Source organism: Halichoerus grypus, chromosome 11 (assembly GCF_964656455.1).
Source record: "Halichoerus grypus chromosome 11, mHalGry1.hap1.1, whole genome shotgun sequence".
NCBI classification, from domain to species: Eukaryota; Metazoa; Chordata; class Mammalia; order Carnivora; family Phocidae; genus Halichoerus; species Halichoerus grypus.
The window spans coordinates 8,646,513-8,674,434 of NC_135722.1; the positions used below are offsets into that span (position 1 = coordinate 8,646,513).

The following is a 27,922-nucleotide window of genomic DNA, read 5'->3' on the forward strand; positions in this document are numbered from 1 at the left end:
GCCTCCGGCCTCCGTGCCTACTGTTCTGCTTTGCCTTCCACCCCCGGGACGACCTCGGCCGCCGCCTTTCCTGGGCCTCTAAGCGCCGCCCTGAGCGCCCCCTCCGTTCCCTCGGCCGTGCGCACAGCGCCCGCGCGCCCCCGCCGTTTGCTGCGCGCCCCGGGTTCCCCGCTTGGCGCCCCTCCGCCCTCCGCAGGGCCTCACCGCGCTGCGCCAGCGTCCTCCACCCCCGCCCGCGGCTCCTCCAGAGGCAGCAGCGGGATGGGCCTGAGCCCAGCCGCCCACGAAGAGAGCAGGCGCCGCCTCTCTCGCTTCCCCCGGCCGCGCCCCAGACCCGCCCCGCGAGCCGCAGGTACGCGGCCTGGGGACCGGCCACCAGCCCCCGGCGGGTCAGCTGTGCCCCGTCGGCCCGGCCGCAGGAACCGGGCTCCTCTGCACCGAGCCCCGAGGCCCTACTAGGGGGGTTCTCAGGTCCCAGCGGGCTGTCGGACCCCCAGAAAAGGCACCAGAGATACCTTCAAGGCTCCTCGTAGCTCTGTGTTGGTCGTGCAAAATGCCCGTTAACCGGAATGAGCGCATACTTGGGAATGATCTTTTGTTGGTAATTCAATCAAAGCGAGCCAGGCGTCCAGTGCGCCTCTCGGGTATCTACCCTCCGACCCTCTTTCGGGTGGAAATGGAAGCGGAGGTGGCAGCTCCCCAACAGAGTTGACAATGGCTCTAGGACTCTAGGGCCTCAGAAGCTTCTGTTGTCAGGTTTAGCTTCCGGATTTCTGGGATCTCACTTCATCCTCTTGATTTTATCCCTGGGAGTTCCCGAGTCTCTCCTTCCCAGGGGAACTGAGACCTCTCCAGCATCTAGTCCCACAATCCCCTTCATTTACCCAAAAACTGATTGAGGGCCGACCAGGCCAGGCACGGTTCTCGACTGGAGCTCTGAGCCCACCTTCACGTAGATGTCAAGGTGTTTGCTCCAACTCTCCCTTCACAGATTTCATTCCCTGTAGGAGGCAGTTGTGGTTTAAATAGCATCCTCCTCCCCACCCCCCACTAGAAGAATCATCTCAAGCGTTGTTCCAGCTCTCTCCCAAGGAGCGGCAGCAGGGAACTTCAGAGCTGAGCAGAAGCGTCCAGGAGCGGTAAGAGTCTCTGTATGGAAGGACTGGGTCTTAGGGTGGGGAAGCCTTTGAAGAGCCGATTTTGATGGCAGTTCTGTAAAGCAAATCCAGAGGTGGTTTCCATAGGAACCAGCTTACCCCCCACCCCCCACCCCAACCAGTGAAGGGAAAGCTGGTGTGCTACGGATAATAGATTACCACCAGGCCTGGGGACCACTGACCAGACCTGCCCGGCAGCAGTTTCTAGCCACAAGAACCTCCAGAACCCTAAGAACTGGCGCTTACCACATGGCCACTTGGTCTCACTAATGAATGATGTGATCTTGCAAATTTCCTCAATTCACTTTCATTAAAAACACAGTTTGCTTCTTTTTAAAATTTTGAGGGTCTGAACGTTCCCCAAAGAGCTATACTCCACCCCCATACACTACACTTTGGAGAAGAGGTAAAGCATGGAGGAAAGGCAAAGAAAATGCCATTTTTTGGTTGGTAACGTACCAGGTGTGTATGTATGCTCTCTCCTTTAACCCTCCTGACAACTCTGCGAGACAAATACTCTCATCTCTATTTTATAGATAATCAAACTGATGTTCAAACACATTCATTTACTAGCTCAAGGTTGGACAGCAAGGATCAGAGCTAGGGTTGAAACCCAGGTCTTTTTTTTTTTAAGATTTTATTTTTTTTTAAAGTAATCTCCACATCCAACGTGAGGCTTGAACTCATAACCCCGAGATCAAGAGTCGCACACTCCACCACTCTACTGACTGAGCCAGCCAGGCGCCCCAAACCCAGGCATTTTTGACCCCAATATATTTCACTATATTATCCCAAAGCATAGTCCTGCACTTGGTTTCAGCCCTCTCTTAACAACGTTTTGGTTCAAGGGACAAAATATACTGATTTCTTTCATGATACTTGCAGTTACAGTATTGAGGCTTAATGAGATTTCTCAGACATATGGAGCTAGTTGTTGGAAGAAACAGCTCAAGAGTTCAAGGGGCTTGCCTCTCCCAGTAGGATGGGCAGAGAGAGGGAGGGAGTAGAGGCCTGTTGCATTTCATTAGAAGCCATTATGTACCGTTACCATTTTTTTAAAAGTTATGTGCAAGTGTCATTTTGATAAACATGTAAGAAAGATGATCAGCAATAAAAAAAAAAAAACAAAATCCTGAAAGCTACTCATTGCTATCATTAGCAGTTTAACAGTCATCTGAAAAGCAGTAAACGGCAATTATTTTGCATGGCAGCTAACGGCATGATCATGGAAACAAGCTTTGGGGAGGATGTTTCCTAGGGTCTCAAAATCGAAAGAGATCTGAAAATCACAAATCTGAAGTAATACAGAATTTCCAATAATTGTGGAATAGTGTTATTTGTTAACTCTATGTTCACAAAATTCATTTAGGGAGAAGCCCATAGTTAACTTGGAGACTACAGCCCACCAGAAAAGAGCAGAGTCGAGTTCAACCCCAAAGCCTGAGAGTGCAGGGAAATTAACAAAGCAAGTCGCTGAGGTGGGTATCACGAGTTCTTAGCGCATATCTTTACTGCGCCTGCGACTTTTCTGCAGACTGTGTTTTACTTTATTAAGACTGTGTGGCAGGTTGAAGTGCATCCTGATTTGGGATGTTGTGCCTTAAAAAAATTTTTAAAACAGCTTTGTTGAACCCTACTGAGCTTTACTGAGGTATAACTACATGGCTATAACTGACATACGATAAAGTGCGCGTATTTAGAATATACAGTTGGATATGTTTGGTGTGCTATGTGTGCACCCACAAAACCGTCACCACAATCAAGATAATGAACATCTCCGTAACTCCCAAAACATTGTTTCCCTTTGTAAATCCCACCTCTCCTCACCCCCATCCCCAGGAAGCATGTGATTCTTGTCACTATACGTTAATTTGCATTTTCTAGAGATTTATGTCAAGGGAATCATATTGTACGTGCTCTTTTTGTCTGTCTCCTTTCACATAATTTCATGTAATTATTTAAAGTTATATCAATATTGTTGCATGTGACTAATAGTTCATTCCTTTTTATTACTGGGTAGTATTCCATTGTATGGATACACCACTGTTATCCATTCACCTGTTGATGGGCATTTGGGCTGTTCCCGGTTTTTGGCTATTACAAATAAAACTGCTGTGAACATTTGTGTGCAAGTCTTTGTGTGGACATATGTTGTCTTTTCTCTTGGGTGAATACCTAGGAATGAAATGGCTGGATCATATGGTAGATGTATTTTTTTTTTAAAGATTTTATTTATTTATTTGAGGGGTGGGAGGGGCCGAGGGAGAGAGAGAATCTCAAGCAGTCTCCCCTGTTGAGCACAGAGCCCAGAGCACAGAGCTCAGTCTCAGGACCCTGAGATCATGACCTGAACCAAAGGCAGATGCTTAACTGACTGAGCCACCCAGGCGCCCCCATATGGTAGTTGTATTTTTAACCCCGCCTCTCCTCACCCCCATCCCCAGGCAGCACCTGATCTGCTTCTTGTCACTATACTTTAATTTGCATTTCATAAAACTCTTACATAGTTAAAAGAGTTACATAAAACATAAAGATATGTTTTCCAAACTGGTTGTGCCATTTTACATTCCCGATAGTGGTGTGTGAAAGTTCCAGTTTCTCCACATCGTCATCAGCATTTGGTATGGTTAGTCTCTTAAATTGTAGCTATCCTCATAGGTCTGTAGGGATCTCATTGTGGTTTTAATTTGCATTTCCCTAATGACTAACGATGCTGAACCTCTTCCATATATATCTTCCTTGGTGAAGTGTCCAAATCTTTTTGCCCATTTTTCCCCTTGGTTTCTTCAGAAATTCTGTGTGCAAGCCCTTCATCAGATATATGCTTTGCAGTATTATCTCTCAGTCTGTGGCTTGTGTTTTCATTCTCTTAACAACATCTTTTGAAGAACAAAATTTTTTAATTTTGATGAAGTCCAATGGATGGTGGTGATGGTTAAACAAATTTTGTAAATTGTATCTCAGAAAAGAAACAGGTGAAAAGCCCCCTTTTACTTCTGTGAATTTTTATTTTATTTTATTTTATTTTATTATGTTATGTTAATCACCATACATTACATCATTAGTTTTTGATGTAGTGTTCCATGATTCATTGTTTGCGTATAACAGCCAGTGCTCCATGCAGAACGTGCCCTCTTTAATACCCATCACCAGGCTAACCCTTCCCCCCACCCCCCGTCCCCTCTAGAACCCTCAGTTGTTTCTCAGAGTCCATAGTCTCTCATAGTTCTTCTGTGAATTTTTGCCAGGCAAATGGCTGTCCTCCGCTAGGGAAATAGAGCTGGGAACTGAGAGGTGAGATGCAGCCTTGAGGAAATTAGACTAAAACTGGCAAATTGTTGCGTAAGTGACAAAGCCGTGGTAAAGCTGATGGGTGAGTGGGGCGGTGTGATCGACTCCATGGCTCCCTCGGTCTCCCCAGGCTCTGATTGCCCAGCTCTAGGTTTTCTTTTCTTTCTTTGTTTTTTATTGTGGTGAGAGCACTTAATATGAGAACTACCCTCTTAATAAATGTTTAAGTTCTTGTGCACATACCCACATACATACACCCACACAGTCTCTTCCCCAGGCCTCTTTGAAGAGATAGAGGATCAGCATCCTGGGTCCAATCAAGAGATACAAACTACCCAGTAGATTAAACAGGGGGAAGTTTACTATAAAGAATTGTTAAACTATGTAAGAGTAACTATAAGAAATGAAGAACCTCAATATGACCTCCCAGGGCTGAGGGAGAATACTCAGGGAAGGACAGACTTGGAAGGGGTTCAGACCTCGTTAGAGAGGAGAGCAGAGAAGTTTGGTTTGGCCAGGCTGGGGTGGCACTGTAACTCCTGGCAAGTACAACCTTTTGGAGCGTAAGGGGCGGGGGGCTGGCTGTCAGCAGGTGGTTTGAGCATGCAAAGGAGCGGGGCACCCTCTGGACCACAGGTGGTCCATGTGGGAGACGTGCAGAGGGAATCGAGACATCAGCAGGTACAGGCGATGTTTGGGCACTGATTTCTCTGCCAAAGGGCTCAGAAAGGTTATTGTCGGAGGGTTCTGGCTCAGGCAGAGCTCCACCAGAAGTCCTCACACCCACACTAGACCCGCCCCATCCCCTGCCCCAAGCCAGAAACTGCAGGAGAACCCTTTCCTCTTGCAATGCTTAACAACATGCTCATTTTCAAGGAGAAAAGCTTAAGAGTTCCCGCACATATCACTGAGCTTATCTGTGATAAGCATTTGGAGCCCAGGGGCAATACATTGATAGCTAGCTCAGTTAGCCTCTGTGGCTTTAATAACTTGATTGACAGCAGCAGTGGGGGCGGGTCCTTTGGTCTTGTATGGGAAGGGAGCTTCTGGCAGCCTGGATTTCTACAGAGTGATGAAACCCAGTGTCTTTAGGCTGAGCTGTAGCTAATCCCCCCCCAAACAGTGTCTCCGGAGTTCCTTGGGCACGTGCCATTTCTTTATTTTATCTTATTTCTCCCATCACAGGGCAAACCAAGACCCAGACCCGGAGACCTGATTGAGATTTTTCGAATCGGCTATGAGCACTGGGCCATCTATGTGGAAGATGACTGCGTGGTGCATCTGGCTGCCCCGAGTAAGGGTGGATACTCCTTGACAATTCGATATTGATACTGAAGCTAGCAGAGTAAGAAGAAGTGCATTTAGTTATTGTGTTCCTCGGCTGCTGCCCTTCATTAGCAGTAAAACACTCGACACATTCCTGGCCCTTAGTGGACTAGGTGATGGAGCTTGATCTCTGTCTACCAAACACCACCGAGTGTCCAGCCCTAAGGGGAGATGAAATGCACAAGGGGGCCCCCGTGTTCGCTGAGCCTCGGTATCCTTCCTCATATTTCTGAGGCTTCCCCAGGAGGGGTGCAGAGGCCTGCGTGTTCTGATGGCCCCCAAATGCTGCTTCCAGCTTCCTGATGGCTTGGGCACATCCACCCTGGCTCGTCTCCTTGCTCTTTCTGCCTGTCCCAGGCTGATCTCGCCTCAGCGTGGACACACAGCCTTCCTTTCGTGGCTCAAGTTTGCCTAACACAAGGCGGAGATTCAACTGGTGACTAATTAAAATTTAGTGGAGATTTGATGGCAGGACGTGGTGATGGTAGAAGATAGAATGGGAGACACACTCAGTCACAGTGGTCCCCTCCGGTGAAGGGACCCAGAGATGCTAGGAGAAGGGGAGGCTGGGGGGCACCACTGCATATGCTCTGATGCCTTTTGAATTTTGTATCCTGTGTGAGTACTGCCCACTCAGGATGAAACTGCAGAAGGGCACTGGGACCAAAGGCCTGTGGCCACACCATGCTCATGGCCCTCACCCCCACCCCCTCCATCCTTGTCCTTTGGCCCCGCCTCTCACCTGCAGCGGAACCCGTCTCCCTGCCCCACCTACACGCGGAGAAGGTAAAAAGCGCTCCACATCACCTCCACATCCCCTTTCCAGACTAAGTCCAGGAGCCTCCCTCTTGTATAACCAAAGAGGTCTCTAACTGATATGTCCCCACCTTCCCCAACAGATCTTCCTCTAAAAACAAATTCTGTTCCTGAAAGCTGAATGACCCTCTCCCAGCTTTTGTAACATCAGGAGATATTCTTCAAATACGTATGAAGAGGACAAGGGACACTTCTTGTTCTTGGTCAACTTTCGGAGGGGGAAGGGCACACACATTTGCCTATCCTTATGGTCAGAGCAGAAAAATGGTCTTGGTTTTAAATTACCACCGGACCGCCCTGGCTTTGGGCAGGTTCTTGACCCTCTCTGAGCAGCTGTCTCCTCTAGGGACTGAATATGATAATATAGCGCCTTTTAAATGGTTCCTTTTTCAAATCTATGGAACCCTGTTTTCAAATTTCAAATATTTGAGTGGAGAGAAAGGCAGAGTGGCTCTGGGCGGAAGCTGGGTGGGTAGCACCCAGAGCCCAGTCTGCTTGGCCTCCCCTGCGCCCAGCTGAGGCTGCAGAGGGAGGCAGGTCACAGAGCCCCACGCCAGCCCCACAGCCAGGAGCGGACGCTCACACCTAAGGGTGCTTAGCGCACGTTTGTGAAGATTACTGAAGTCTGGTTAGGAAAGCAAGACTCAAATCCTAGGACTTGGTCAGGTCAGTACAGTACAGAATGGAGTCTGGGGCTGTGCTGTAAAGCAGTTCTAGAGTTTTATGAGAAAGAGACTGCTGACAGTGGGGAATGCGGTGCAGGGCAGAAGTCTTCCTGGGAAGGTTGGTCCCAGGCAGCCACACTCACTTGGGTGGCTCGGATAGTTAAAGCATCTGCCTTCAGCTTGGGTCATGATCTCAGGGTCCTAGGATCAAGCCCCGCATTGAGCTCCCTGTGCTCAGCGGGGAGTCTGCTCCCTCTCTCTCTGCCCCTCCTCCCTGCTTGTGTTCTCTTTCTTTCTCTCTCAAATAAAAAAATAAAATCTTAAAAAGAAAAAAAAGAAAGAAAGTGAAAAGACAAGTCGCAGAATGCACAAAGTATTTGCAAACATATATCTGACACGGTTCTACTACCCAGAATATGTAAAGAATTCTTACAATTCAATAATATAGAGACAAATAACCCAATTTTTAAAATGGGCAAAGGATTTGAATAGACTTTTCTCCGTGGCCAATAAGCACATGAAAAGATGCTCAACATCATCTGTCATTAAAAAAAAAGAAAAGAAAAGAAAAGAAAAAGGGCTGATAGGCAGGCTGATATCCAGGCGACAGGCGTCTCACTGGGGGGCAGCTCATTTCATCCAACTCCTGGTCCTCGGCCATGCCTTTGACAGATGCCAAAGCCAAGATCTTGGAGGGAAGCACCTTGACCCACAGCTTAGACTGAGGCAGTCTCTGCCCCCTGCTGTCCCTCGCAGCTTTCCAGCTTCTGTTCATCTTGGTCTCTAGGTGAGGAATTTGAGGCGGGCAGCATCACTTCCGTCTTCAGCAACCGCGCGGTCGTGAAGTACAGCCGCCTGGAGGACGTGCTGCATGGCTGCTCCTGGAAGATCAACAACAAGCTGGATGGGACGTACCTGCCCCTGCCCGTGGACCAGATCATCCAGCGTACAAAAAAGATGATCAACAAGATAGTGCAGTACAGCCTGATCGAAGGGAACTGTGAGCACTTTGTCAATGACCTCAGATACGGTGTGCCCCGGAGCCAGCAGGTATGAGGCCTTTTGCTCAGACGGTGGCTTCTTGCTGGGGCTTGTCATCTCATCAGTGATCAGAACGGTGGTCAGTGGTTTCGTGCTCTTTGTTGTACTGGTGAGCTTCTACTTCTCAGGACTTTCCGGTTCAGGAGGTGGTTTCCCCTCTGTTAACCCATGGAGGAGTGCAAAGGCTGGGGGGTCTCCTTGGCCAGACCATTTTATTTCTGAGACTGTTTGTTCTTCTACAAAACGGGGATGAAGTGAGGTTTTCAGCTACATTTGGCCCACAGACATGTTTTGCTTGGATGAGTAGTGGTTTGTTTTTTCTTTTTTTAATTTGTATTATTTGCCAACATTTAAAAACATAGAAGTTTTATATAAAAAGATCTGGAATCACAGCCTTTCTAGAACAACTAATTGATCAGGCCATCAGGCCCGTGTTCCTGCTTGCTGACACCCTGTAGGGCCAAGTAGTGGCTGCCTCTTTAGATGGGACTTGTGGGGGTCGACGTGCCACCTACCAGCTTTGCCCACCTTACCTGCCTGGCCCGTGCGTGTTGCCTTTGGGTTTGTGACCCCCCCACCACCACACAGGGCGGGGATAAATCCAGTGAGGCACAGTCCATGTGTTCAAGAGCTTTGAAAAATAGCTCGAAATATGTGACAAATTGAGCAGCCCTCATTCCTATTTGATCCTTACTAAAACCCCATGAGAGGAGCAGAGGATGTATTTATTATCCCCTTTTTAATAGACTGAGAAATGAAGAATTAAAGGAGGAACATAATTTTTCTGCTTTTTTTCTGTGGTTCTTATGTTCCCTCAGGGTACTGGGCTCAAATCCCAATACTGGGTCTCTTTACTATTGCTGAGTGAGCGTGAGCAGGTCACCCACGCCCTGTCCCCCTCCACTTTCTGGACCTTCCTCCTTTGTATTCTGTCCTCTCCCAGCCTGTACTCCATTCTCCGGAGGCCTCACTCCAGTGCGGGGGTGGGTGGGGGGCTCGGGGGCTCCAGTGTAAGGGATCTCCCATCCCAAGAGCATTTGTGCATGACAAGAAGACCCCAGGGACCAAATGGATGATAAGGGGCCTTCTGTGGAGTGTGGGCCACGCTCAGACACTTACTCCCACCATGACTTTGTCCAAGTGAGTTCCCTTCCCTGGTTCTCAGGCTCCCTGATTGCAGGATGAGGGCCTCGGTGGCTGAGCCACTCTGAGATCCTTTGCCTCTGAGCCCTACCCTAGAGGCTGACCCTGGGCTGAATGGCTCTGAGGGAAGAAGGCCAGGAGCCGTGGATGCCCCCGGCGGGGACAGGGAGTGTGTCTGCCTCTGATGTTCATCTCGGGCCATCCTGAATTCTCTAGGTCTCTTGCAACCCTAAGATCTTTGGAAATAGAGGCTAGCACAGGTGGCTTCCTCCTCCAGGCAGGCCGGGTGCTGAAGGGGAGTGGGGCGGCGGGGGCAGGGCAGGGCACAAGCCTGGGATGGCCCCTGAATGTCCTGTGAACCGGTCTGCTTTGCAGGTAGAGCACGCCCTGATAAAAGGGGCAAAGGCTGCAGGAGCGGTCATCTCAGCCGTTGTGGAGAGCATAAGGCCCAAGCCCGTAACTGCCTGAAGGCGCTCGGGACTCCAAGCAGAGGAAGTGCTGCTGCCATCCACAGGACACGTGCCTCCTTGCCTCCCCTTGCCTTCTCTCTCCATAACCCCACTCGAGAAAACTGTGTGCTTCTGGAAGAATCTAGAATGTATCCAATTACCCCTCCAGAAATACATCCAATATATGTGATCTTAGATCCGTGGACTCGCGGGGTGAGAAGAACCTAATATTTATTATTATGCATCCGTTAGGCGCCGGGCACCGTGCTGGGCGTTTCATAGGCTTGTCTCATCTCCCTCCCTGCGGGAAGGGCCTTGCTTGTTTCTCAGGCTGACTCGGGTCTGCGATGTTTGGATACCACCTACACCAGCCGGGAAACCCCTGCTTGAACATTCCCAGTAACTGGGATCTCTTTTTCAGAAGTTCTTGTTCTTGAACTAGAAAGTCTCCAGCTTTTTGCATTCATGAGAATCCTGCTCTTCCTGACCTGCAGCGTTGTGCGGGGTTGGCGGGGGGTGGGGGGGGGTGGGGGGGTGGGGGGGGTGGGGAATGGAAGGAAGCTCAGTGGCTTGCTATTCGGGGCCATCTGTGCTTAATCCAAAACCATACACCAGCCTTATTCTTTGTTGTTTGACACCCCCTTGCTTTAAAGTATAATCAACATTTACTTTGCTTTTCTACCTTAGAATTACCGGGAAATTTGAAACTGTTATTTTCATTGATTTCAGATGAATATTTAAAATAATTTCCTCAGTGGACTTCTGGGCGCATGAGGGAGAGGAAGGAGCGATTTTTTGTGTGTTGACCACTGTTGGCATGACAGCAGATCCAGAATTATGACCAGGGACTGTTGGTGCCCACTGAGAGCTGAAGCCATCCGGGAAGGCTAGAGAGGGATTCTCAGAATGGCTAGGAACTGTGATCGATGTGGACGAGAGCAAGATGGAGCCCCCAAAGCATTTCACATGAGACCTGTTAGGATTGCCCATGAGCCTTTCTCCTGTTTGAACAAAGTAGACCCTCAGTGAAACTCTTCCATTCCCTAACCCCCTCCCTTCCATTCTTTTCTTAGCAATCCGAACCTGACTACATCCTCCTGTTCCCTAGACGCTGGAGTCTGGGTGTGTGTCTCTGTCTTTCCCGATGGCCTCTATCTCTGCTTTGCGTGGCAGTTCCGGGTGTTGGTAGGTAGAGCGTATGCCCTCATTTCTGTGAATCATGATGAGGGTAAAGCCGTTATTACCCTGAGTTCCTCCAATCACCTCCCCCCACCCCCCAGAATCCGCTGAGTTCCCGAAACTGCTCCCTTCTGCTCCTTCTTCATTATTGTCTAGGTTGAGACTTCCTTTGAAGTAGAACCCAACCACCAGGAATGTATCTTTTATAAATTATATTCCTTTTAGTTTTGAATTAAGTCGCTCATGTATTAGTGAACCTTTTGATTCTGAAGAATGACTGGCCTCCCAGACCATAGTAATCATTAATCCAGTAAACCGGATGTTGTTTGATTTACAAACAACTCCCCCACTCCAGAGAGTGTTTAGTAACTTCTTTTTTTTTTTTAATTTTTTTATTGTTATGTTAATCCCCATACATTACATCATTAGTTTTAGATATAGTGTTCCATGATTCATTGTTTGTGCATAACACCCAGTGCTCCATGCAGAACGTGCCCTCCTCAATACCCATCACCAGGCTAACCCATCCTCCCACCCCCCTCCCCTCTAGAACCCTCAGTTTGTTTTTCAGAGTCCATTGTCTCTCATGGTTCTTCTCCCCCTCCGATTCCCCCCCTTCCTTCTTCCCCTCCTGCTACATTCTTCTTCTTCTTTTTTTCTTTCTTAACATATATTGCATTATTTGTTTCAGAGGTACAGATCTGAGATGTTTAGTAACTTCTAAACTAAAGGCTCATCCATCTCTTGCTTAGGTTTGGGACAGAAAGACACTGCTGTGGCTGCTTTGGGTTTGCACCCAGTGGGGCCGAGGGCCTCAGGCGCGTAATCAGGGTTTATGTTCATTCATTCATCCAACAAACATTTTTTGAGCATCTACCACGTGCCATGCCCTGGCTCTCCCCACCTTGGCCTGAACCCACGAGCAGTGCTCAGGGACAGCAGTGAGAAGTTGAGTTGGTTAGAAGGACACAAGTCACAGTGGAGCATGGGGCGGAGACCACCTGGCTGGACAGCTGTCTTCTCTTACCTCCCAGCTGCCCATAAAGCCGTGAGCTCTGGAACACACACCTTACACTTCCAGGGGTGGGGTGGGGGGGGGAGGGAGGGTTTCTTAAAGTGCTGTTTACAAACCTGGAGTTTACAAACCTGAAGTTCTGCCTTCTAGGGTCAAAACTGAAATCTCTGCTTTGGGTGGAACCAATTGGGTAAACCTTTTCAGTCTTGTAGCTAGAAGGCACATACCTGCTGTTCCAGGAAACCCTAAGGGAAAGTCATGTGAATGCAAATGTTTCTGAGATGTTACACATGGATCTCTTGTTTGTGTGCTTTTTTTTAGTGTTCTTGTTCCTTTTCCCTTTGGGGGGATGGGCGAGTGGGGTCAGTGGTGGTGTTGGTTCACTGGGCACGTCACAGCGAAAGTCAGAGAACTTGACCATGCTGGTTTCCTTCAGGGTAGGGGTAGTCGTGACACATGAGTCAGCAGGGACTGTGCGCTATCCGGGTGTTTTGCTTACTGATTGAAAGGCCAACTTCGGGAAACACTGAATTAGCTCTGCAGAGAGTATTATGATGGTAAAGAGATCTGGTTTCGCTGGCTGGGAGTGGGAGATAGGGAGTGGAAAACATGTCAGTCAGGGATGCCAACTGAGTAAAACAAAGAAGCCCTCCTCCCTGGCAGCAGGCCAGAGGCTGAGGGGAGACCCGGACAGAAGGGAGTCTCCTGAGACACCAGGAGTAGAGATAAACTGCTCCCCAGTGTCTGCCTAATGCTCACAATCACCTTTTGTTATTCTCAAGCCTTGTCTTGAGAAGGGAGATAAAGGAGCCATAGCACAAGACTATAGTACCCAAGAGAGCGACTGCTACAGAGACAAGAGGCCCAGGGACCGCTGGAGGGAGTCCGTCAGAAGCAAGCAGACCAGCGGGGGTTCCAGGTCCATGTCCTCCGGAAAACCCTGGGAGGGAACTGGGTCTCTTGCAGTCACGCAGGAGGGGAGCTCGGTCAAAAAAATGAGATTTTATTTTATTATTTTTTTATGGAAATGTATGTATTTTTAATTAAAAAATTTTTTTAGTTCAAGTATAATTAACATACAGCGTTATAGTCATTTCAGGTGTACAATATAATGATTCAGCAATTCTCTACATGACTCTGTGCTCGTTATGATAAGTGTGCTCTTAACCCCCATCACCTATTTCACCCATCCCCCCACCCACCTCCCCTCTGTCAACCCCCAGTTTGTTCTTTGTATTTAAGAGTCTGGCTTTTGTTTGTCTTTTTTTCTTCTTCTTTGTTTGTTTCTTAAATTCCACATATGAGTGAAATCCTGTGGTATTTATCTTTCTCTGTCCGACTTATTTCACTTAGCCTTATACCTTCTAGATCCATCCATGTTGTTGCAAATGGCAGGATTTCATCCTTTTTTATGGATAATTAGTATTCCTCATCTATGGGTGGACACTTCGGCTGCTTCCATAATTTGGCTATTGTAAATAATGCTGCAATAAACATAAGGGTGCATGTATTCCCTTTTTTTTTTGAGAGAGAGAAAGAGTGCAATTGTGGGGGAAGGGGCAGAGGGAGAGATAGAATTTTAAGCAGGCTCCACACAGTGCAGGGCTCCATCTCACGACATTGAGATCATGACCTGACCCAAAATCAAGAGTCAGACGCGGGTTGCCTGGGTGGCTCAGTTAAGCATCTGCCTTTGGCTCAGGTCACCATCCCAAGGTCCCGAGATTGAGCCCTGGATAGGGAAGCCTGCTTCTCCTTCTCCTTCTGCCCCTCCCCCTCTCGATCTGCACTCTCTCCCTCTCAAATTAAAAAAAAAAAAGAGTCAGACACTTAACTGACTGAGCCACCCAGGTGCCCCACATGTATCCCTTTGAATTAGTGTTTTTGGGTTTTGGGGGGTAAATACCCAGTAGTTGAATTACTGGATGATATGGCAATTCTATTTTTAATTTTTTAATGAAGTTTTAAAATTTTAATTCCAGTATAGACAACATCCAGTGTTATTTTAGTTTTGGGTATACAATACAGTGAGTCAACAGTTCTATACATGACTCAGAGCTCACAATGATAAGGGCACCCCTTCATCACCATCCCCTATTTCACCCATCCTCCACCCACCTCCCCTCTGGTAACCACCGGTTTGTTCTCTACAGTTAAGAGTCTCTTGGTTTGTCTCTCTCTCTGTCTCTCTCCTTTGCTCATTTGTTTTGTTTCTTAAATTCCACATATGAGTGAAATCTTATGGTATTTGTCTTTCTCTGACGGACTTATTTCACTTACTATAATACTCCCTAGCTCCATCCCTGTCATCACAAATGGTAAGATTTCATTCTTTTTTATGGCTTATTTTTTAATTTTTTGAGGAAACTCCATCCTCTTTTCCACAGCGGCCGCACCAGCTCGCATTCCCACCAACAGGGCACAAGGGCTCCAAAAAAGCAAGATCTTAGAGGGAAGGCTGGTTTCTGAATCTGTGGGACTTGGATACTCGTGCCAGACATATCGTCCGGCCCAACATGAGGGCAGTGGGAGCAGAACGCTCTGCCTTCTGACGATCATAGACCATTCTGACCTGCACGCTGTTCCTACCGAAACTTCTTTTGTCACTTGAGCAAAACAACAAATGGCCATACAAACTCGGGGAAAGCTCTGTAAGCCATGTAAGGTTCTGTTCTCTCGAACTGTCTTGTCCCAGCGTGGTTGAAGCCACCCGTCAGTTAGACAGAGCCTGTGATTAGAAGACAACTGTTCGTGGACCTCACGGCTGCTTCTTGGCACAGAGGAAGTGGTTTGGGTTTGGTTTTGTTTTGCTGGATTATGGTGGGTATTTTTTTTTTTTTAATATTTTGCTGACTCAAACTATTCAGTTTGCTAGGTTAAATATAAAAGATTAATTTTTATGTTTGCTTTCAGACGTATTGCTTAAAGTTCAACCCCAAAGTTAAGGCATATCTGAGTCTGTAGCCACGTGGGGGATGCTTTGGGAATGAATACATTCGGGTACTCGCGCTTCTGCTTCAAAAGAAAAGCTTTCGAGAAAATCAGCGGAGGCCACAACAGGCTTCCTTCACCTTTGCCCGAACCCACAAGCAGGGGTCAGGGTGGCAGTGAGGAGTTCTGAGTTAAAAAGACAAGGCTACTGCGGCCCCCATGTCATAGCAGCAGAACCCTCTCTCCAGGCACGATGTCATCGAGCTGCCTGTGTCTGCACGGGATAAACCTGGAGCAGCTCTGGGTGAGGCGAGGCCCGGGGGGCAGCAGGGGGCTGGGGGTGGAGGGCGGCGTCTGCTGGACGGGAAGCCTCTCCGAGGAGCTCTGCCAACTGTTGATAAGAATGCAATACTGCCGACTAACAACGATAGTAATAGTGACATTCACGGAGCGTGCACCCCGCTCTAGGCGCTGTTTTAAATGCTTTAGGACCTCCCTTGACCCCGTGCTCCATGTGTTTCTTACCTTCACCGCAGACTCTGTGGCCCCTGAAACAGCTGCTCCCGCTCGACACGCTTGATCCAGGGCTTTAAGTGGGTAAATGTTTATAGCAGTAATATCTCCACTTGGTGAAATAAGAACTTTGAGATCAAGAGCTGCTTTATTTTATTTTTTTTAAGAGCTGCTTGATAATGAACCCTAGTTAGGGGAAGAGAGTACTTAAGGCTCAAAGATGCATACTGATGACAATGTGCAGGGCCAAAGACCGCATCATCCGTGGGGCCCACCAAGCAGAGGCAGAGTCTGCACATAATCCTGACAGCGGCCCGCGGCTGGTAGGTGAGTAGGAGTAGAGACTGGGGAGGGAGGATGAATTTTTGAAGCTGATCTGTGCCACCTTTGGGATGGAAGTGCTCTGCAGGATCTCAACACTGAGCTGTGTTTATCCACATGCAGTAACGACTCATAGAACTGAAGCAATAAGGTGTGTCCTCTTTACGGGAGGTGGAGAAAAGCTCAGTCTGGGGAGGGACGAGGGAGTCACAGGACATCAGAATCTCTTTGGTAGGAATCAGCCTTTCAGGATTGATGTGGCAGAGAGCATCAACTCCACTACTACTCTGCAAGGCTGGGCTCAGGAGGGGGGGGGCGAGGCTCACTCAGTCTTGTCCGTCAAGAACATATACCCACACTCCAAGCATGAGGACCCTAGCAGATACATAATATTAAGAAAAGTGTAGAAAGGGGCGCCTGGGTGGCTCAGTCGTTAAGCATCTGCCTTCAGCTCAGGTCATGATCCCAGGGTCCTGGGATCGAGCCCTGCATCAGGCTCCCTGCTCATCGGGAAGCCTGCTTCTCCCTCTCCCACTCCCCCTGCTTGTGTTCCCTCTCTCGCTGTCTCTCTCTCTGTGTCAAATAAATAAATAAAATCTTTAAAAAGAAAAAGAAAACTATAGAAAGATGCATATGTATCGTGATCTGTCATCCTCCAAATATGGGGAAATAATCTGGGAGAAACATCTTGAAGTCTTTTTCTCTAGATATTCCCAGAGCTGCAAGTAGACCTGTCTTAGGGCTCTCTTAGTTACAAAGGATGGAAAACTCAACAAAATAACATAAGCAAAGTGAGGAATTTGCTGGTTTAAGTGACTGTCAAATCCTGGAGTAAATGAGGACAGCTGGATTTAGGGCTTCATGACATCGGCTTTAAAGTAACGTGATGGGCCATTTCTCCAGAACCATGTGATTATTGTGGATTAGGAAGTGAAGGACTCAGATAGCCAGAAAGAGCAAATGACCGCAGTAGATCCTTGCTTATTTTCTTCCGGTGGGACCCAGAACATGCTCTGATGCCCAAAAGCTGATCGGTCGGTCCAGACTCATGGCTGGTCTTCCTTAGAGAAGCTTCATATGTAGTGAGACACATGGGTAGACACTTAGGTTATTCCACTAAAAATGTGTGTTTGGGGTTTACAGTTTTTGCGGCTTCAGTTCAATGCTGCATTGTAGAGAATCTACTGTTGCAGATCAGGCTCCCTGGGAGGCAGACTCTGAGGCAGAGGTTTGCCCACTACGGGAAGATGAGGCAGCAGGACCAGACAGAGAGTCCAGCCGTGATGCAGCCACAGCAAAGGCCTGAGCCAGCCTCTGGGGAGCTGGGGAGCTGCAACGGCCCTGCAGGGTTGTCCTTTAATATAGGGCCTCTCTATTTATTCGCTGGTGGTTGCAGGCTGTGAAGGACGAGGGGAGAGGGTCTCAGTTGGGAGCTGCCAACCGTCAACAGTCCTAGCGGTGGGAAAGTGGGAAATTCATCCTTCAGACTTGAAGACCGTGGCAAGTGGACAGGACACCACAGATGTAGGCCACCCACTGCAGTTTCTACCACACTTAACATTTTCTGGGCGCCCTGATGGTTTCTGGGGAGTCAACGATAAAAAGGCCCCCCGAGAAGTTCAGCGAGTGGAGAATTGCCTGCCCCCCGCATTTGCTATCAACGCGATTCTGCTGGCAAATAGGAAAACGACTTCTGTTTTGGGGATGTTTGGATTTTACTCAACACCGGTGTCAGAGTCGCAGATGAGATCTCCTCTAAAGCCAAGTAACTAGGCTCTGCGAAAATGTAACTTCGAAAAAATATAACTTTCCGTCTGTTTAGATTCCCAGTTCTGCTGTTGGCACGCAGCATCGGTACTCAGTCACTTCGGGTTTAAACCGAGCCATTTCCCAGTATTTTCTTTCTTTTGCCCACGGATGATACCTAAGTGACACGGAAGAGGGTGGAGTCCGGTCTATTTCCTCTCCCCCATTGCTTGCACCTGCTGCCGGTGAACTCTTCCAGCCGCGGTGCGACTGTCGCCGGCACCTTGCGGAGCAACCTGTGGGTCCTTCATTTCCCATAGGTGCAGTTCACACTACTGTCCACAGGGGGGCACCCTCCTCAAGACTCTGAAACTCCTTCCAGCCATCACTTCGCTCCAGCTGTTCTCTTGGCTTATTTGCCGCCGCCGCAGGCCAGAGGAGACTTGGGTCTGGCATCACACCCTTCCTGGCGTGCAGCCATCCATACTCTGCTGCTTCCTTACCTTTGTGGCAGGGGAACATCTAGAGTGTTGTCAAGTGACAAGTCTCTGCTGGGAATCATGCACGAGTTCTTCTATTCTCAGTTCCCCTATTCTGGGGAGGGGGAGGGGGGCGCAGAACCTAGCATATTTGTCACCCGGAATAGGTCATATTTTAAGCCCTTCATCCTCTATATGGCAAAATAATTTTCAGTAATAATCATGAAATAAGCAAATAATATTCATAGCCAGAATAGACAGGGGAAAAAAATTTTAATTGAATTTCGAATATATAACCAAGGAAGTTAAACAATTGAATAAAATAAAACAACTAATACAAAGTACACTAATACAATGCACCTCCTTATACCTTTGCTCAATAGTTTTTATTCTACCTTGTATTTTGAACTTGATCCTTTGGTTACTGCCTGATATGATATTTTATGTAAATAATTGTCCAGTAAGTAAATTAAAATAAAACCCACACACAACAAAATAGAAACATCAGCAAAAGATACAATAGAAGCAACCTCTATTGTACCGCTTAAATAACATTTTGTTTTCTTAATTTGTTCTTTAGTTTTTAAAAGAGGTAAGCACTTAAAAAATGTGAGTTCCGACTGGAAAATATTCTTCAAATTCAGTAAAATATTTCATTACATAAAATGAAATGTTCACCTGCCAAACAAAAATGTGACATCTCACAGTTGGCATTGTTTTACTGGTGTAAATTTTAAACACAGATAAGACTCCAGGTGGTCACAGAAAATTACATAATTAGTAATTCAAGTTCAAGTTCGTTATCTTTCCAATCACTACGCTTTCATCATTTATTTGAACCCACTATGGAAAGGCAGGAACACATCGCACCACAGGGATTGAAGATATGCTAGTGCCCAAAGTGAGCTGGTATGATTCTGAATCCTCAAGAACTTCTTCTTGAAAGGAATGAGTGTGGCTGAGTCCACAGATACCTAGAATCAACTGTAGAGCGGGCAGTGCTCCAAATCAATGTCCATGTGGATACAGTATCTGTTAAGTGATAAGTAACAAAACTGTGCTAACTTTAAGCCTACATATATATGATTAAAACTTAGCAGTAATCACATCAATTATTTAGAACTTGGACCGACAAAGTATTTTTTGGGTGGGTAGGAAGAGTTTATCACTTATATTATTTAAAATTGTTGATGCATGGTGATAATAAAACAGAGATTGACTTAGTAAGTTTTATTGATTGTTTTCAAATTCTCTCCATGAATGCACCTCCTTATACTCTCGACTTCCTGCTAAGCGAGAGAGTTCGTTCTATTTTGGATGGTGGGACATGTACTCTGACCAGAATTCTTGATGAGCTCCTACTCTCCTGTTGCTTCCTCTCAGACAGTCCTCCCCCAGCTCAGAAGGTCTTTAGCTAGTCTTTGGGTTGAAGGGATGGTATGAAGGACAGGACTAGCTAAATAAGTTGTCTCCCTAACTCTTTCTTATACTTGGACAAAGATTTCTGAACCCAAAGTAAATAATTTGCTGGTTTATCTTAACACGTTCCCTCCCATGACATGATAACTCATGTCTAGTTTAATGACCCATTTCTAGTTGCTTGACCTGAAAAGAAAGGCCTTAGGTAGGATGATCATAAAAGCAAAACTGAGGCACTTTTAGTAGTAAAAGTGGATGCTGAATAATTATGCCAAAATAACAGGTGTGAGCTGGACAAACCAGGATGCATGATCACTCTAGTGCATGCGTGAAGATGTTAACGGAAGAGTGGTGTGTGTGTGTGTGTGTGTGTGTGTGTGTGTGTGTGTGGAAAAAATAAAACATGAGTTGTTAGTTAAAAATATTATCTTGTTTTGCATAAAAATATAACATATAACACTGCTAAATACTCCAGGCCTTTTAAATACATTTTTGGTGACATAGTTCTAGCATTCCATGTATTATTATTTTTTATTTTTAAAAAGATTTATTTATTTTAGAGAGAGAGTACAGGGGGGAGGGACAGAGGGAGAGGGAGATAGAATCTCAAGCAGACTCCCTGCTGAGCATGGAGCCCGATGCAGGGCTCAATCCCACCCCTGAGATCATGACCTAAGCTAAAATCAAGAGTTGGTTGTTCAACTGACTACCCAGACACCCCTTAAAGTCTTTATCTAGTAAGTTCATCCTTTGGGCTTCCTTAGGGATGGTTTTTGTTAGTTTATATTATTCCTTTGAATGGGTCATATCTTCCTGTTTCTTTGTGTTTCTTGTTCTTTTTTTGCTGCAAACTTAACATTTGAATCTTAACATGGTTAACACCGGAAGTCAGATTTTCTGCCTTTTCCGGGGCCAGTGCTTAAAAAAAACCCAAAAAACTGTTACAGGGTGTTTCTGTGATAGAGATCAGCTCAAGATGAAATCTTAAGGTCTTTTGGTTCTTTTCTGAGCCTGAACTTTACCTGAGCACGAGTGGTGATGTCTAGATTTCCCTGTATATGTGATTGCTTTTCTTAGAATAAGATTTAAAACAATTTTTTTAAGTAATCTCTACAGCCAACATGGGGCTTGAACTTACAACCCCAAGATCAAGAGTCGCACACTCTACTGACTGAGCCAGCTGGGAACCCCTATGTGGTTGCTTTCAATTGTCCTAGTTCTTAAATGTATAGCTCCCAAAAGGGAAAATGGGTGGAGGGGGGAGAAAAAAGGAATAACAGGTGCTCTCTCTCTATATCTCTTGGGAGCTGCTTCAGCCCGTGGGGTCTGTGGTGATGGCAGCCTGCCTCTATGTATGCACCTCTGTGATCAGACGTAGCAATTGAACACAGATCCTTGATGTCTGAAGGACAAGGTCCTTTTTGCCCACCCTGGCTCCCCATAGCCTGTTCTAGGAATGTGGGCATGGCTACCTACCGGGGTGGGTGTTCCGGATGGTAGCCAATGCTGTGCTAGTGGATGAAATTGACTAAAATGAAAGACAATTTATCAGCCAAGACTTCATTTGGAAGCTATAAGCTTTGAATAGACTCTGTATATTTTTTATAGATTTTATTTATTTATTTGAGAGAGAGAGAGAGAATGAGTGGTGGGGAGGGGCAGAGGGAGGGAGAGAGAGAAAGAAGCAGACTCCCCGCTGAGCAGGAAGCGGGATGTGGGGCTACATCCCTGGACCAGGAGATCATGACCTAAGCCAGTACTTTTGTTGTCCAGATGAAAAGATGGATTCCAGGTGCTTTCTACTCTCCCATCTTCCATGATGTCACTTCCTACGTAATTCTTTTTCAATCTTTGTACCACTGACAAATGCCCATGAAGAACTCTGGGACACTCTCCTCTGGAAACCTCAGAATCCGTGGACTGGCCACCACCCTTCAAGGTGAACAACTATAGGTTCTGCCTGTTCCTTCTCACGATAGGACCTCAAACATTTCATTAGGAGGAGGGATGTGGCTGGATAAGCCAATAATATTAGGGATGATTTCTTTGCAATTTCCTTTGTGTCTTCCCCACATTCTTACGGTTTATCCTATCTGCTTTTTTTGTTTTGTTTTGTCTCTTGGAGGGCATTTTGCAGATGAAAGATAGAAGAAGCTTGTTAAGACCAGTTGACTTTGCTTTCAAAACTTAAGTACCCAAGTAAAACTAGAAGTTCTCTGGAAGACATAATGAGAGAGAGGAAAGAAGTTGAGTGTTTGGGGAGGGTGGAAAGTGGGACAGGGTCTGCAGGTTGTGGGGGGCAAGGATTCAGTCCTGAGGTCTGGTAGCACCCCAGAGAAGCAGCAGGCCCATAACAGAGCAGCTGCTTAGGAAGGGGGGGCAGCCAGACCGGAAGCCCCCATTTCCAGTGCCTGTTGTGGTGGTGAATGTCAATGTTGTAGCAACCAAGTGTGTCCAGGGCCAGTAGTAACCTGGTGGTCTTTTTGAACAGATAACTAATAATCCCTGACTTTTTCACACCCCCTCACTGTAGTACCACACCTGTCCATGGGATATAGAATAGTTCTGGTAGGGATGGGTCGTAAAAACAATCCACAAAACTAACTGACCTGTGATTTACTGCCAACTTGGAGGAAATGGGGACTTAAATTAAAATTATGTTGCCCTATAGAAAATAAAACTACAAGACTACAGCTCTACTTGTGCATTGAGCTATATACCATTCAAATCTCTGTTTAGGCCTGTATTTTTATTGCATCTTCATCTGGGGAGTGTTTACCCCACTGCTTGGTAGTTACTACGTGATCCACAAATGGCTGCCGAATTAATGAAGACTCATTTCAAAGTTCTCGATAATGACACCAAATTGTGTTTTTAGCAGCCTTCTAGCAGGAACTATTTTATAATTCTGCTATTGATTCATGAATTTCTATTTAACTGCACTCTCACCAGCCTTGACAATGAGCACACTTTAATTTTTGGTCTTTTGAAGATAAAAGTTGATACTCCATTTTAGTTTGTGTGTCTTTAATTTCCAGCGGGTTTATATGGTTTTCCATAAATGTATTAGCCATGTGGGCTTTTTGCTTTTGAAAATTTAATATTCCACTTTTTACCCATTTTCTATTGAACTACTTATAGTCTTTTGGGGGGGTAGATATTAAAGGTGTATTTTGAAAATTGTTTATTTTGTCATCTGCTCTTTTATTTTTGACACGATATTTTGAAATTTTACATACTGCTTGTTTAAACTTTGAATACAGAAAATTACAAAGAAGAAAGTAACAATCAAAAGTCCATGAATAAAAGTTAATTGTCTTGGGCGCCTGGGTGGCTCAGATGGTTAAGCGTCTGCCTTCGGCTCAGGTCATGATCCCAGGGTCCTGCGATCAAGTCCCGCATAGGGCTCCCTGCTCAGCCGGGAGCCTGCTTCTCCCTCTCCCTCTGCCTCTCTCCCTGCTCATGCTCTCTCTCTCTGTATCTCTCTCTCTCTGTATCTCTGTGTCTCAAATGAATAAATAAAATCTTTAAAAAAAAGTTAATTGTCTTTTTATCATTTTGGTGAATATTTTTCTGGTTTTCTCTGATAAGTTGTTAAACTTTTGTCCAAAAGAGACTTTAAATGTGTATTATTCGAATTGACCTCTCTTTAAATTTCTGGCATTTGCTTTACTATTCAGAACATTTTTTATTCCAGGGGCACCTGGGTGGCTCAATCGTTAAGCGTCTGCCTTCCGCTCAGGTCATGATCCCAGGGTCCTGGGATCGAGCCCCGCATCGGGCTCCCTGCTCCGCGGGAAGCTTGCTTCTCCCTCTCCCACTTCCCCTGCTTGTGTTCCCTCTCTCGCTGTGTCTCTCTCTGTCAAATAAATAAAATCTTAAAAAAAAAGAACATTTTTTATTCCAAGATTTTGTAGCCAAGTTTTTTTTTTTAAAGATTTATTTATTTATTTGAGAGAGAGAGAGAGCAGGGGGCAGGGGCAGAGGGAGAAAGATAGAGAGTCCCAAGCAGACCCGGAGCTAAGCAGGTAGCCCGACGCTGTGTCCATCTCGTGACTCTGAGATCATGACCTGAGCCGAAGGCAGATGCTTAACCAACTGAGCCACCCTCAAATTCTTCTAAAAGTATGTGGTTTTTCATTGTAATTACTATTAATTGGGAGAAGAATTGTTATTTTTAGTCCTATTCAACCTTCCCATCCAGAAGCACACTAGTTATCTACAATTATACAAATATTCTAAGTCTTTTAAAAATATTATGGTTTTCTTCACCTTTCTTATTATGATTAATTATAGGTATTTTATACTTAGTAATTTAGTACCATAAATGTAAAAAAATCATTTTTTCCATTTTTATTTATTTATATTACAAATTTTTCCAGTATTTGGGAGTTATCTGTTTTCTCCTTTATTTTTCTCTTGAATCAGCTCCTAGAATTCTTTAAAACTATGTCACTTTAATGGAAATATCTTTCTGCTTTGCTTTTCTTGGGCCTCTTTCCTGGTAAAAATCCAATGAGACCAACAAACAAGCACAAAAATGAGAGGACATCAAATCAGCATATATGTCCTGCATTCTTTAGAACAAGCTGATTCTTGACCCACCAGGTTCGATAAAAAACATGACCCCTGCCCCAAGGGTTTGAGTAAATTTTGTGAAGAAAAAGACCAGGCTCCCAGGGCAGGATCTGCGAAGGCAGCTTCCATAGTTTCATCTCTCACCTTTGGACGCCAAGGGATCTGGATGCCAAAGGGATTTGGAAGAGGCAGGGGCATTAAACAAAAGTTTAAAAATCCTTTCCAATACTTGATCATTTAAAAATGTCTTAAAAAAAAAAAGCCTACATTTACCACTCTTTACCCTCTTTTCTCAACAGTTGCATTCCCAGTGGAAACCAGCCAGTCTGGATCTCACGGGCAGCCCAACGGGACTCTTCCCCTGAGATGCATGGTCATCTGTGGGAGGGGCTCCTGTCCTCTCCCTGATTCTGCTCAGATTCTTCAGTGACCAGGGCAGTCCTCAGACCTCGTGGTGTTTGATTTTATATGTCAACCTGGCTAGGCTGTGGTGTTCAGATGTTTGATCAAACACCAATCTAGATGTTTCTGTGAAGGTAGTTTTTAGATATTATTAATTAATAAATCAGTAGATTTTGGGTAAAGCACATTACCCTCCATGTGTGTGTGGGGTGGAGGTGGGGTGGGGAGCTCATCCAGTCCGTTGAAGGCCTTAAAGGAAAGAGACAGGCCCCCCCAGAGGAAGAAGGAACTCGGCCTCCAGATTGCCTTCAGCCTGAGAAACTCGTCTCTTCCTTCAAATCCTCCCTGGATCTCCACGCTGCTGCCCGTTCACAGATTTCAAATGTGCCAGCCTCCACAATCTCGTGAGCCAATTCCTTAAAATAAATGTCTCTTTGTATATGTACATATCCTACTGGTTCTGTTTCCCTGGAAAATCAGAATCAGATTAATACAGGCCCACAGGAATCAGCAGTCCCAGAGAGCTGACTGCACTCCCCGGGCTGGAGGCTGCTGGGATCGGAGGGATGGGAGCCTGGTGTTTGGATCTGTGAGTGTTCGTGAAATACCTTCAAGGTGTGTTTGTCACCCTAAGGCACCCAATTTTGGCCTCTTCACCACTAAACTTATGGTGCAGGCTGGGAAGAGGTAGTCTGTGTGACCTAGGGAGCTGCAGGGGAGTCTGAGGTCAGTGTGAGGATGGATGAGGCTGTAACCAAACCAAAGGCATTGGCCACATGGAATAGTCTGGGTCTGAGACTGGGGGCAGTGGGCTCAACTCATTGTGTTTTGTCTTCTTCATCACAGATCTAGAGCACACAGCTCTCCTAATGGGCATCCAGAGGGTTTTCTCACTCCTTTTCCACATCCTGGATGGAGTTGAGCAGAGGCTGAATCCTGGTTCCAGCAAGGAGTTGAACAACAAGACCAGCGAGGATGGGGAAAGTTCCATACACAATCCAGGGCAGGTAGGGAGAATACACTGTTAGGATCATCAAGAGGGGAGTCAGGGCTGCTCCAATATTAGCAGCAATTCCCAGGATTCCTGTGGCTGTTGTTCTTGGGGTACAAACGATAATACAAAATATATAGTGAATATCCACACATATAATTTGTGGTTTATTATTTTGCTCTGGTTATGGGAGATGGCACATCAGCGTGTTTAGACACATGGGAGGCTGATGACATCTTCTTGCTTTGAGAATCTCTCTTATTTGCTAACAATTTTTTTCTTTTAATTGTGCATTAAGACACAATTTGATCATTAAGAAAATACCGTTAACCATAACATCTACCCTTTGTGTGATCCAGAAGATCACATGAGATGTTACATTAAATGATTTAATCCAGTGCCTGGCAAAAACTCAGCTTTCAATAAAATTTAGGCATAATTTTTGTTATTATCATTACTATTATAATTGATGCTTTTGACAACCAACTCGTCTTGGTTCTCTTCTCCCCAGTAAGTGTCAATTCACTGGGAAATGTCTGTTTTGATCATGAAAGAGCATCATGAGATTTATACCTGATTACGGTGGGCATGAGTTCACTTCCATGAGTGGAAACAGTGGTGACAGTGGCAGGAGAAACTCCTCCTATCCAAAGCTTCCGAAACCCCTCGCAGAGTCTGCATTTCTGGAGAGAAGAAGACCAGTGAGACCCAAAACATCTGAGCTGAAAATCAGAATCCATCAAATTACAAGCAAAAAGGGCCTTTTTTGGAGATGCTTTTGTGCTTTTAAAATACACTCTAGAGAAAGTGCACAGAGGTAGAGCATGTGTGGTGGCTAATCTGCTGAGAAGTGTGACTGACCTACATAATCTGCCTTGCGGTGAATAAAAGGCTCTGAGTTATTTCATCCACTCTTCCTGTGTATCTGAGATTTGCCAGAAAAGGAGGGAGGGGAAGCTGAGTCCAGTAGGAGCTGCTTTCATTTATTTTGTCCAGTGTCTCCTCTGTCCTTCATGTAGAATGTAGGACTGCCGTGTGAGCAGTGACTGAGGGTGAAAGACTCCTTCGTGTCTTCCAGAGTTTAAAACCTAGGAGCTTACACAATGTTGACATGGGACTAGTATTGCAGAAGAGAATAATAAAATAGCAACTCCTGGGAGCTTGGGTGGCTCAGTCGTTTGAACGTCTGACTCTCTTGATTTCAGCTCAGGTCACGATCTCAGGGTCTTGAGATCGAGTCCCACGATGGGCTCTGTGCTGGGCGTGGAGCTTGGCTAAGATTCTCTCTCTCACTCTCCTTCTGTCTCCCCCCCTCTCTGGCCCCGCCGCTCTCTCTCACTCTCTAAAAAACTTAAAAAGAGTGTTACAACATTGGAGTGGGCTCTGTTATAAGAGAGCAAACTTGCACCATTGCTGACATTCCATATGAGATGTGGAGCCACCGATCTGGGATCCTATAAAATACACAACTGTGCTGGGAGTTAGGTGGAGCCTGGGGACCACCTTGGTTGCCCCATTCATTACATATAATCATTCCGTTTAGTAAAAGAGATCTAAGAGAGCCTCTTAACGACTTAATGCCTAGTTCCTACTGTTTACTCCTCTCCTTAAAGACAAGGAATTTTTATTTTCTTACTGTCAGGATGACATTCCTAAACCAGAGCTGCAGTTATGGCAACCTGATAGAACGCATGTGAGTGGTTATGTACATGCCAGAGAGTAAATGTTGGCTGAAGCTATAGTAATAAAAAAAGAGCCCAGACAGAGGAAGTGTTCTCACGTGGGATACAATGACAAGGTCCAGATCCTCCATGCTTACTATATAAAGTGTTACCAGCCAAAATACAAGTGATCAGTTGATGTCCTAGAGAACCTGCCAGCAAGAGGTGGCACCAGTTTCCGGATACTTCCAGGATTTGATGAAGGCAATCATATATCTGAGCTGACATTTGCTCACCTCTGGTTCTCTTCCCAGCAATGTAATGGCAGAAACTGTGCTCACCCCCAGACCGGTTTCAGGAAATCCTTGGAACACCATCCTCCCTTTCCTTCTGGCTTCAGATCAGTGATCCATACAATCTCCTTTCTCACCTCGGGGCACATATGTGATGGCTAGAATGGAGATTCCCAGCAGGAACATAAAAATCATCCGGCTCACTCGGCCCAGGCAATTCATTGCCAAAAATCCAGTACAGTTGCCTGGAAGGTTGGCAAAGCCAAAGAGAATCTGGAACAGGAAAATAATGTCCCCCCACATGCTAGAGGTGGAGAGTCAGGCCGTAAGCGAGTATGAGAGTTGTGAGTCTGTGGTGAACAAAAGAGGAAAGACAGATGTCATAAGGTTTAGATTCTCTGTCCTAAAAATGATTATTTGAGCTAGGAAGCCAGGGTTGGTGTTAAAATACAAAGGCATGGTCTGATTTGTAGAATATTCGTGTTGACTATATCTTATTTTCTGTA

At 46.0% G+C, this 27,922-nt stretch overlaps 1 protein-coding gene and 1 long non-coding RNA gene across 2 annotated transcripts; both read left to right on the forward strand.

Annotated features, from left to right (window-relative positions):
- Positions 1-261: 261 nt before the first annotated feature.
- On the forward strand, positions 262-10,020 carry PLAAT5 (phospholipase A and acyltransferase 5). The gene is made up of 6 exons (XM_078059140.1): positions 262-437; positions 1,050-1,139; positions 2,527-2,635; positions 5,634-5,742; positions 8,043-8,305; positions 9,815-10,020. Exons 1-6 carry the CDS (start codon positions 262-264, stop codon positions 9,905-9,907), a joined length of 840 nt encoding a protein of 279 aa, XP_077915266.1. The 3' UTR covers positions 9,908-10,020.
- Positions 10,021-24,701: 14,681 nt separating this feature from the next.
- Positions 24,702-26,307, forward strand: LOC118554525 (uncharacterized). Its single transcript, XR_013442665.1, has 3 exons — positions 24,702-24,875; positions 25,318-25,478; positions 25,974-26,307. It is a non-coding gene; the product is annotated as an uncharacterized LOC118554525 (long non-coding RNA).
- Positions 26,308-27,922: the final 1,615 nt, after the last annotated feature.

Excerpts from the sequence above, each read along its gene's own strand:
- PLAAT5 (XM_078059140.1), top strand. The coding sequence starts at position 262 with ATGGGCCTGAGCCCAGCCGCCCACGAAGAGAGCAGGCGCCGCCTCTCT. Across the intron at positions 438-1,049 it reads AGGAACCGGGCTCCTCTGCA|ACTAGAAGAATCATCTCAAG; the intron begins CCGAGCCCCGAG and ends TCCCCACCCCCC. Across the intron at positions 5,743-8,042 it reads GGTGCATCTGGCTGCCCCGA|GTGAGGAATTTGAGGCGGGC; the intron begins GTAAGGGTGGAT and ends CTTGGTCTCTAG.